Raw genomic sequence first — 11,284 nt, forward strand, 5'->3', positions numbered from 1 at the left:
GAACAATTACGCATGTACTCGCTGCTGCCGAAAGAAAACATGGCGCTCGAGGAACCTAATGGAGATTTTCCATATTTACCTTCAGGGGCGGTGGAGGGTAAACTCGCGTTATCCTATGCTCAATATCATTGACATCCACTTTGGTCTAGTATGGTTTATTTATTATTGCTGTGAGCAGAGCATAAACAATCAACGCTAGCTTTCAAGTAATACAATACCACTATGCTTGCTAACGGTAGCTATTTAGCCATTTGAGATTCAAGCTCCAAGGTCGATGCAAGGCATTAGTGAAGGAGTAATGTTTGTTAGTAGATGGCTTGCTATTTTCAAAGCCACCTTGGCCTTCTGAAGACTGCCTTTTATATGTGTGTACCTTTCGTCTTCTGTGTCTTTTTAAGTACATTTGCTAAATCAGTAGCTAGCTAGTAGCCGAGTTGTTCTCGTGCAGCTAGCAGACACGAGATCCACATAGCACGTTGGGAGAGATGAAACATCTGAAGTCCATTCATTTTCAGTGAAGTGGGCGGGAGGGCCTTTGGGCGATGTGAGCATGGGCAAGGGACGTGAACAGGGCGGACCAAAGTTGGGGAAAGCTGAACTTAATGCAAATACTCCGCGACATCGCGTTATTGACCAATCGAAGCTCACTATTAGTTTCCAGATCCTATTGGATTGGCTGTTGATACCTTCCACTTCCTAGTCTGCTTGCTCGCACCAACATCAGGTTGATGCAAGCTATCCGAATTTACAAGTTAAAAGAATCTCGGCCATAAGTGTTAAAAGCTAAGTGTACTAGCTAGCTACAACTATGCATAAAGCAATACTATACCTTAGCTGTGAGCTCATCACAGGCCATAGAGCATCATAGATAATGATATACCACAGATGGATAGAACTATATAAGTATTTGGTGATTCTGTGTTTTCTGTTTAATTAACACTAACATCCATTATTTTTCAGTAAACAGGATGATAAAGGAGAATGGTGACCTGTTTTCTGATGCCCTGTGCAAAGTCTGCAGTGCTGTCCTGAATTCTGACTCACAGAAACTTGCACATTATCAGGTCAGTGATCCCACTTGATTTTGACTCTTGTATGGTTGTTTTCTCAACCCGTATACAGAGCAGCAGCTGATGTTTTCATTATTTCGTTCTGTTTTCGCACTCTTTTCAGAGCAAAAAGCATGCCAACAAAGTCAGGCGCTACATGAGCATCCACAAAGAAGAGGAGCCCACCATCAAAAGGTTCAAGTTGCCTTCGGGAGACAGCGTAAGTTACTTCTCAGCTAGAAAATGTTTTATCCAGCACTTCTCTTCCCAGTAGAGACAGTGTTCATGGATAGAGCTCCCTTAACCTTTTGTCTTCTTCACGGTTGCTGCCCCCCCCCATATTCAGGCCAACAGTAATGAAGAGACGGACCGCTCCAAAGCCTGTCTTATATGTAATATGACATTTTCCTCTCCGGTGGTGGCTGAGTCCCACTACCAGGGCAAGGTGCACACCAAGAACCTGAGACTGAAGACTTTTGGCCACCAGCCCCCAGGTAAGAGGTTGCCCACATGGATTGTATGGACATATGGAATAAGCCTGTTTTAAATTTTCCACCCCATCTGCACACATTCTTTTTCTCCTACTGTGTTATTCCTTCATCTCACATGCCTGTATTTTCCAAATGTGCAAAAATATTACGTAAACTCCTTCCTGTCTGATTAATGTGTCATATCCTGCCTTCTATATCTGCCTTCTACCTCTCCAGTAGCACTACCTCAGGCTTTGGCCCCAGTAGTGAAGAAGAAGAAGACTCAGTTAGAAGAGGCGAGCAGCGTGGCATCATCAGGCCCGGCCGAGGACGACCAGGACCACTTCTGTTCCATCTGCCACGCCTCATTCAACAACCCCCTCATGGCCAAGCAGCACTACGAAGGCAAAAAGCATAAAAAACAGCTGACCCAGCAGAAGCTGATGGAGACCTATGGGCCGTCCACAGCACCAGGTAGGACCTGGCCTCTAAAACTTCTCACGTTCTGTTCAAAAGCCTGGGGAAGTTCTCATCAGGAAGACGATCAAAAGGGTTGGAGTCTAGATGGAAATATTTGTATATATTTCACATGGGTATAGAGCTCCAAATAGAGGTGGTATTTGAGAAAATATTTCTCACTTGCAACAAGCTACTAAAACTTTGTCCGACACAGTAAGATAATAGGCACGCATAAAACAAGGAAACACACTCCCTTGGGCAGGGTTTCCCAAACTCTGTACACGTTTGGTTTTTGCCCTAGCACCACACAGTTGATCCAAATAATCAACATGCTTTGATCATTTGAATCCGCTGTGTAATGTTTGGGCAAAAACCAAAACATGCACCCGTTGGGGTCCTGAGGACCGAGTTTGGGAAATGCTACCCTAAAGGAAACCTAATTTATAAGAGCCAATCAAATGTGAGCATTAACAGCCAGCACTCTCATTGAAAAGCAAAATAAATCTAATACTGAAGTTCTCCAGACCTCTAATAGACAAGATTTGGAAGGAGGCCCCTCAAAACTAAGACCAGACAGCCACTGACACCCAACAGCCACTGACACCCATGTGGAAAGAAAAGCACTTGATTTAGAACTTTGTGAATATGGGCATATGATTATGTACATTTTTTTTTGAGTTTCTATCAAGTGTAAATAATTGTCTCTGGAGGGTCATATACAGTAGCAGCAAGACAGTACAGGACCTTGTATACCATTGCCGTATTGGGTCATTGCATGTTAGTGTCATGTCTAAAATGGCATTCCTTGCTAACTAGTCCCTCCTATATGTGTCTCCAGCTTCTACAGTAAAGGGCTATCCATGCACTGTGTGCAACATTGAACTCAACTCTGTGGAACAGTATCAAGCTCACATCAGCGGCTCCAAACATAAGAACCAGTATGTGTCCCTCTTGCTCATTCCCACTCTCCCATGCCCCGTGAGCCAGTAGAAACAACAACCACTGCATGCACCCACACCAACTGGAGTATACCACACCGCACGCCCAGATAACTTCTGTTTGGAGTCCAAACAGAAGTTATCGTATTCAGAAAATACCTGTTTTTTTCCCTTCATATTTTAGTCTATAACATGGCTTTGTTGTAACACGTTTTATATATTTCCAGTGTCAGAGGGAAGAAAGGGAGCAACCCAACATTTGTCAGCCCCTCTGAAAACCAGCAGTCTGAGTACCATTATACGCCTGAAGCCGAACCTGTCCAGGAGGACTGGGGCGCTTTCAACCAGGACTACGAGTGAAGAGACTCCCAGTACCCCCACCTCTCTCCAACTACCACAGTTCACCAGCTACTGGTGTCCCTCAGTTAGGGCCAGGAGGATTTCCTGACCACACCACCTGACCAGGAAAAATTCTTTGTTATAGGCTACAACTAGGCCCCAGAGTTTTCCCTGTTCATGTCACATGGTCATGTAAAATCCCTGGAAAGAGAGTGTGTCCTCCCTTCTTCTCTCTGTGGTGTCGTATCTGCCTCATAGGTGAATCCTATCTATCTACTCCAGTTCTACTTCATTCTATCTGTACTCAGAGACGGTCAGTCTCCCAGTACATGTGTTGGTTGTGTTCTCAGTCGGTCAGACCAGAGAGGTATAAAGACACTTGGACATGTTGTCTATTATTCCTGTTCAAAATGTCAAATTTCAAATTCTGACATAATACAGTACAATGATATGACGTTGGTGTGATGGACTTGCAGTAGTGTTCTGGTTCTATTTTTATAGAACCCCCCCCCCCCTCCCTTCTAGAGTTTTGTCCAACACCTACAGTGGGGCAAAAAAGTATTTAGTCAGCCACCAATTGTGCAAGTTCTCCCACTTAAAAAGATGAGAGGCCTGTAATTTATCATAGGTACACTTCAACTATGACAGACAAAATGAGAAAAAAAATCCAGAAAATCACATTGTAGGATTTTTAATGAATTTATTTGCAGATTATGGTGGAAAATAAGTATTTGGTCAAAAACAAAAGTTTCTCAATACTTTGTTATATACCCTTTGTTGGCAATGACAGAGGTCAAACGTTTTCTGTAAGTCTTCACAAGGTTTTCACACACTGTTGCTGGTATTTTGGCCCATTCCTCCATGCAGATCTCCTCTAGAGCAGTGATGTTTTGGGGCTGTTGCTGGGCAACACGGACTTTCAACTTCCTCCAAAGATTTTCTATGGGGTTGAGATCTGGAGACTGGCTAGGCCACTCCAGGACCTTGAAATGCTTCTTATGAAGCCACTCCTTCGTTGCTCGGACGGTGTGTTTGGGATCATTGTCATGCTGAAAGACCCAGCCACGTTTCATCTTCAATGCCCTTGCTGATGGAAGGAGGTTTTCACTCAAAATCTCACGATACATGGCCCCATTCATTCTTTCCTTTACACGGATCAGTCGTCCTGGTCCCTTTGCAGAAAAACAGCCCCAAAGCATGATGTTTCCACCCCCATGCTTCACAGTAGGTATGGTGTTCTTTGGATGCAACTCGGCATTCTTTGTCCTCCAAACACGACGAGTTGAGTTTTTACCAAACATTTCTATTTTGGTTTCATCTGACCATATGACATTCTCCCAATCTTCTTCTGGATAATCCAAATGGTCTCTAGCAAACTTCAGACGGGCCTGGACATGTACTGGCTTAAGCAGGGGGACACGTCTGGCACTGCAGAATTTGAGTCCCTGGCGGCATAGTGTGTTACTGATGGTAGACTTTGTTACTTTGGTCCCAGATCTCTGCATGTCATTCACTAGGTCCCCCCGTGTGGGGTGAGATCTTACGTGGAGCCCCAGATCGAGAGAGATTATCAGTGGTCTTGTATGTCTTCCATTTCCTAATAATTGCTCCCACAGTTGATTTCTTCAAACCAAGCTGCTTACCTATTGCAGATTCAGTCTTCCCAGCCTGGTGCAGGTCTACAATTTTGTTTCTGGTGTCCTTTGACAGCTCTTTGATCTTGGCCATAGTGGAGTTTGGAGTGTGACTGTTTGAGGTTGTGGACAGGTGTCTTTTATACTGATAACAAGTTCAAACAGGTGCCATTAATACAGGTAACGAGTAGAGGACAGAGGAGCCTCTTAAAGAAGTTGTTACAGGTCTGTGAGAGCCAGAAATCTTGCTTGTTTGTAGGTGACCAAATACTTATTTTCCACCATAATTTGCAAATAAATTCATTAAAAATCCTACAATGTGATTTTCAGGATTTTTTTTCTTAATTTTGTCTCTCCTAGTTGAAGTGTACCTATGATAAAAATTACAGGCCTCTCATCTTTTTAAGTGGGAGAACTTGCACAATTGGTGGCTGACTAAATACTTTTTTGCCCTACTGTAAATCTTTTGATCCATCTCTTTACATAATGTTTTTCTGTAACTGGCTGAGAGGAAAAACTCTCAATAACATATCCTGTAAGGAAAGTTATTTTTCTTGAACTTTTACTCGTTCTAGGTTTTTCAGCTTGCGGATAGCAACATGGAGAGTAACTTGGACTTTCTAAAGAAAATATTATATACATGTAATTTTCTGCACCCTCCAACTTCAGTGTTTGTGAGAACCTTCTAGTTTGATGTCTATTGTAAATAAAAGACTGCCAGATGATAAGTACGTCCTATAATCGTTTTATTATATGTACATGCGTTCGTATCAATTTAAAACGGGGCTGTCACAAACTAACCATACGTTGCAGCAGATAAGCAATGTCATACTCTAACCTTACTCTGTATTAGGAATGCGCTGTCAGTACCAGGGCTTAAAAAGCAATGTCATTTTGTTTTTATTCCAGTTTATATCTGTTTTTAGTCACATGAAAAATGATATGAAGCAACTAACAATGTGAAATATGCCTTTACTAGACATCTGCTGTGGTATGTCGTAGTTGTAGAAATCATCATGTTTTACTCCATAGTTGTCCATCTGTGCTGGTAGGGTCATGAAAGATTGTCTGAATATTGGTCAACATTCTGTCTGAGGGAGTGGTTTTTGGAATGGGATTTGACTGTGAATGTAAAGATAATCTGAGAGTGTTTCAGTGGTGATGGTGAGACTAAAATAAGCTATTTTAAAAGCTCAATGTTTGGTGTAGTAAGTGCTAAAACTTTTTATGTTTTTGCTGCATTTATTGAATGGACAAAAAATATCTACTTGGATATCGGTTGTATTAGTTAGGGATTGGATGTGCAGAATCGTCGTAGCAGTCCCGGGTGCGTTACTGACCGACAGTAAAGGATCCTAGATTTGTACTTTTTATTGTTTCAAGTGAAATACTATGTTGATCTTTAAAAGCATAAATAGATTTTGATTGGTCTTAAGATCCCATTCCCATTATTTCATTTTGTGACGAGTTGTTTGTCTATGTGAAAGTTTGTCATTTCCTAAGATTGTTTTTTTTCATCAGACATGACAAGTTGAATATCTATTACTGAATGTGTCGCCCTGCCTTTTGGCTGAAGAAACGTTACATTCATTTTGGATGTAATTCATTAGAAGAGGGCTTCTAAATACATTGTAAAACAAGCAAAAATATGGCCTTTTATTTCAGACCTCATTCTTATTGTGTTGTAAATTATCAGATTTATTTTCAATACAAACTATGTATGCCTAAAGAAGTGCTAGGGAAATGTGTATGTAGTAAAACAATGTTTTAACTAAAGTCAGATTTCCTGTATTTTTATTCATTTTACTAAATGTATTCCTCACACCCAAACATTTTGTCCGCTCTTCAAGCCCATTACTGTACATTGTCACTGGATGGCGCACTTACTCTTTTCTAGCCTGAGCAATAGATACTCTGGCTCAAAATCAACGTTTATTGGTAGCATACACACATTTTCAGAGGTTTTCCCAGGTGCAGCGAAATGCTTGTTTCTAGCTCAAAAAGCACAGTAATACCTAGGAATAGTAAATACATCCCCCCTTCTAGTCATGACTAGAATACAGTATATACACACAAAGTGAGTGAAACAGTATGTAAACATTAAAGTGACCAGTTTAATGACTGTACATAGGCCAACAGTCTAAGGTCCAGGGTAGAGTACAGGGTGGTAGCCGGCTAGAACAGTGATTAATGTTCAGGGCAGGGTTCTGGGCAGAGGTCGCCTAGTGGTGACTAACAGTCTGATGGCCTGGAGATAGAAGCTGTCTCTCGGTCCCAGCTTTGATGCACCTGTACGGTCTCCACCTTCTAGATGGTAGTGGGGTGAACAGACTGTGGATCGGGTGGCTGAGGTCCGTTGATGATCTTGGCCTTCCTGTGACATTGGGTGCTGTAGATGTCCTGGGGAGCAGGCAGTGTGCCCCCGGTGATGCGTTGGGCTGACCCTCTGGAGAGCCGTGTGGTTGTAGACAGTGCAATTGCCATACCAGACAATGATGCAGCCCGAAAGGATGCTCAAAATGGGGCATCTGTATAAGTTTGTAAGGGTCTCGAGGGCCAAGACACATTTCTTCAGCCTCCTGAGGTTGACAAGGTGCTGTTGCGCTTTCACCACGCTGTCTGTGTGAAGGGACCCTTTCAGGTTGTCAGTGATATGTACGCAGAGGGACTTGAAGCTTTAGACCCACTCCACTTCAGCCCCGTCGATGTGGATGGGGGCGTGCTCTCCCCTATAGTCCACGATCAACTCCTTCGTTTTTAGTTGACGTTGATGGTGAGGTTATTTTCCTGTCACCACTTCGCCAGGGCTCACCTCCCTGTAGGCTGTCTCATCGCTGTTGTACTTCATGAAGTGAGTGCTACAGGGCGATAGTCATTTAGTTCTGTTACCTTCGCTTACTTGGATACAGGTACAATGGTGGGCCGAGGCTTGCTCGGCCTCGGAAGCCTCTTGCCAGGGTTGTGCACCATACAGACAAGCAAACATCCATCGAACACAGACTCAAATTATTTCTCAAGAACAGTTAAGCTTTTCAACATGTTCTGTATTGTTATCACTATTTTATTTGTAATCACTATAATTATACACATCTGTTTGTTCATTTTATGTGGTTCTCAACTAAGATTGAACCACAAACGTCTGTATTTGGATGATGTTTTCGTTTTTTAGTTCACATTTAATTTGAGAACATCTGTGTTTTCTTATGATTGACTGTTGAGGTGTGTGTGTAGAGCTTATTCTAAAATGGGTCATTTTATTTGAGTGAAGTACACATTGATCAAACGGGGAGGAAAGTTATTAGCTGACACACAAAGGCTGCTTTTGACACGTTTCTCTCCCTGTGTCTATTCAGGACATTGCTCCTGCACCACTGCACCATAGAGGTCAATGAGCTTGATTTGGCAAAGGTACAAGTTCCATTCATAAAGTGTGTGTGTGTGTGTGAGCGTAGGAGGTAGAGGGTTCAGTCTTTTCATTGATAGCATCTATTTACTCGAATGGGGAGGTGTCTGGGTCCTCCATTCATAGAGCCAGGCCCTACTAGGCATCCGTTGGAGGCGCCAAGGTTTATAAACACTGCAGCCACACGTAGGCCAGCTCACGTCTGGAGCAGGCCAAGCACACAGCACCCTGTTGTGGAGCAGAAGATAGGATAGCAATGCTGTATCGTGAAACTTTTTCCATAAACATTCACAGGCTGCCTAGTGTGTTTACCCTCGTGCTGTCATTGTGTGTAACTGTGCAGGCTGCCTGATGTTGTCAGGAGGGGAACCGGCCATAACACAACCAGACAGGAGGATTCATCTTGGTTAGGATGAATGGGCTGCTCTTTGTTTGGAACGAGAGATTCAAGCCAGCACTAACACAATAGCATCCCAAAATATACCGTTGAAATGAACAATAATCCAAATAAACCATGGTACCTTGTCATATACTTTAGAGATACTGAATTGTGAAGTTTGGAGGTTGCCAAAATGTATTTTTCAGTGTCACATACTATATATTGTAGTCTGAGCAACTGTGCCGCTATCCTTATATCGTTCTGGGCCAATATTCATAAGAGTAGGACTGCTGATCTAGGTGTTGTGTTGAAAGAAAAATACTTTGTTCTTTATAAACTGTTTGGGTTTATTAGCCACAACTCTAACATCTTCACATTCGTGAGCTTGCATAACAAGGTTTAGCCAAAGTACGGTGGCCCTTCAGGATAACAATACAGTGAGTCAAAAGGAGCACACAACAAACTCATGGGGTAGGCTACACAGCGGACATAACATTTACCCCCATCCTCCCAAAGTCTATGCATGAAAGATAGTGTCCTGAAAATGAACAGGAATACAACTTTCCCGAAGCGGATCCTCTGTTTGGATGACCACCCAGGACAATGGATCTAATCCCAGAAGCCGACCCAAAACAACGCGCCGCAGAAGGGACAGACGGAGCTGCTTCCTGGTCAGGCTCCGTAGACGTGCACATCACCCACTACTCCCAAGTATACTACTCGCCAATGTCCAGTCTCTTGACAACAAGGTAGAGGAAATTCGTGCAAGGGTTGCCTTCCAGAGAGACATCAGAGACGGTAACATTCTCTGTTTCACGGAAACGTGACTCTCGGGATATGTTGTCGGAGTCAGTTCAGCCACCGGGCTTCTCCATGCATCGTGCCGACAAAGATAAACACCTCTCTGGGAAAAAGAAGGGCGGGGGTGTATGCTTCATGATTAATGACTTATGGTGTAATCATAACAACATACAGGAACTCAAGTCCTTCTGCTCACCCGACCAAGAATTCATTACAATCAAATTCCGTCCACATTACCTCCCAAGAGAATTCTCGTCAGTTATCGTCACAGCTGTGTACATTTCCCCTCAAGCAGACACCAAGACGGCCCTCAAGGAACTTTACTCTATGTAAACTGGAAACCATATATCCTAAGGCTATAATTTTAACAAAGCAAATTTGAGAACAAGGCTACCTGTCACGCCCTGACCTTAGAGAGCCTTTTTATTCCTCTATTTGGTTAAGTCAGAGTGTGATTTGGGTGGGCATTCTAATTTTTCTATTTCTTTGTTGGCCGGGTATGGTTCCCAATCAGAGGCAGCTGTCTATCGTTGTCTCTGATTGGGGATCATACTTAGGTAGCCTTTTTCCACCTTTAGTTTGTGGGATCTTGTTTTTGTGTAGTGCCTGTGAGCACTCCAGTCATTATGTCTCGTTTGCTGTTTATTGTTTTTGTTGGTGAGTTTCATTTTAATAAACATGTGGAACTCTATGCATGCTGTGCCTTGGTCCGCTCATTTCAACGAACGTGACACTACCTAAATTCTATCAGCATATTGATTGCACTACGAGCGGGGGTAATACACTTGATCACTGCTACTCTAACTTCCTCGATGCATGTAAAGCCCTCCCTTCGGCAAATCCAACTATCTTGCTCCTACTGTCTTATAGGCAGAAACTAAAACAGGATGTACCAGTGACTAGAACCATTCAACGCTGGGTCAAGATGGTTTTGATCATGCGGACTGGGACAGGTTAACCCTCACAAGGCTGCTGGCACAGATGGCATCCCTAGCCTCATCCTCAGAGCATGCGCAGACCAGCTGGCTGGTGTGTTTAAGGATATATTCTATCGCTCCCTATCTCAGTCTGCTGTCCCCAAAGCTTCAAGATGGCCATCATTGTTCCTGTACCCAAGAAGGCAAAGATAACTGAACTAAATGACTACAGCCCTGTAGCACTCACTTCTGTCATCATGAAGTGCTTTAAAAGACTAATCAAGGATCATATCAGCTCCACCTTACCGACCACCCTAGACCCACTTCAGTTTGCATACTGCCCCAACAGGTCCACAGACGACGTAATAGACTTTCTGATGGGCCACCCCCAGGTGGTGAAGGTAGGAAACAACATCTCCACTTCGCTGACCCTCAACAATGGGGACCCACAAGGGTGCTTGCTCAGCCCCCTCCTGTACTCCATGTTCACCCACGACTGCGTGGCCATGCACGCCTCCAACTCAATCATCAAGTTTGCAGACGACACAACAGTACTGTGCTTGATTACCAACAACGACGAGACAGCCTACAGGGAGGAGGGGAGGGCACTTGGATTGTGGTGTCAGGAAAGCAACCTCTTACTCAAAATCAACAAACCAAAGGAGATGATCGTGGACTTCAGGAAACAGCAGAGGGAGCACCCCCCTATCCACATGGAAGGGACAGCAGTGGAGAAGGTGGAAAGTTTTAAGTTCCTCGGCGTACACATCACAGACAACTGAAACGGTCCACCCACACAGACAGTGTGGTGAAGAAGGCACAACAGCGCCTCTTCAACCTCAGGAGGCTGAAGAAATTTGGCTTGTCACCCAAAACCCTGACAAACTTTTACAGA

General features: G+C 43.5%; 1 protein-coding gene across 4 annotated transcripts; it reads left to right on the forward strand.

The window, feature by feature from the left end:
• On the forward strand, window positions 1-6,665 carry LOC139423141 (zinc finger protein 346-like). 4 transcript variants are annotated; one of them, XR_011635801.1, is made up of 8 exons: window positions 1-97; window positions 961-1,064; window positions 1,174-1,269; window positions 1,396-1,543; window positions 1,760-1,993; window positions 2,817-2,916; window positions 3,144-3,840; window positions 5,279-6,665. XR_011635801.1 is itself a non-coding variant. In XM_071174831.1 (7 exons), the coding sequence occupies exons 1-7, from the start codon at window positions 13-15 to the stop codon at window positions 3,274-3,276; spliced, it is 903 nt and encodes a 300-aa protein (XP_071030932.1). In that variant the 5' UTR covers window positions 10-12; the 3' UTR covers window positions 3,277-6,665. The 4 variants fall into 4 exon arrangements, 2 of the variants coding, with proteins under 2 accessions (XP_071030932.1, XP_071030933.1); XR_011635800.1 differs by having other exon boundaries at window positions 6-97; window positions 1,757-1,993; XM_071174831.1 differs by having other exon boundaries at window positions 10-97; window positions 1,757-1,993; window positions 3,144-6,665.
• Window positions 6,666-11,284: the final 4,619 nt, after the last annotated feature.

The sequence above is a fragment of the Oncorhynchus clarkii genome, chromosome 12 (genome assembly GCF_045791955.1).
Source record: "Oncorhynchus clarkii lewisi isolate Uvic-CL-2024 chromosome 12, UVic_Ocla_1.0, whole genome shotgun sequence".
Lineage (NCBI taxonomy): Eukaryota > Metazoa > Chordata > Actinopteri > Salmoniformes > Salmonidae > Oncorhynchus > Oncorhynchus clarkii.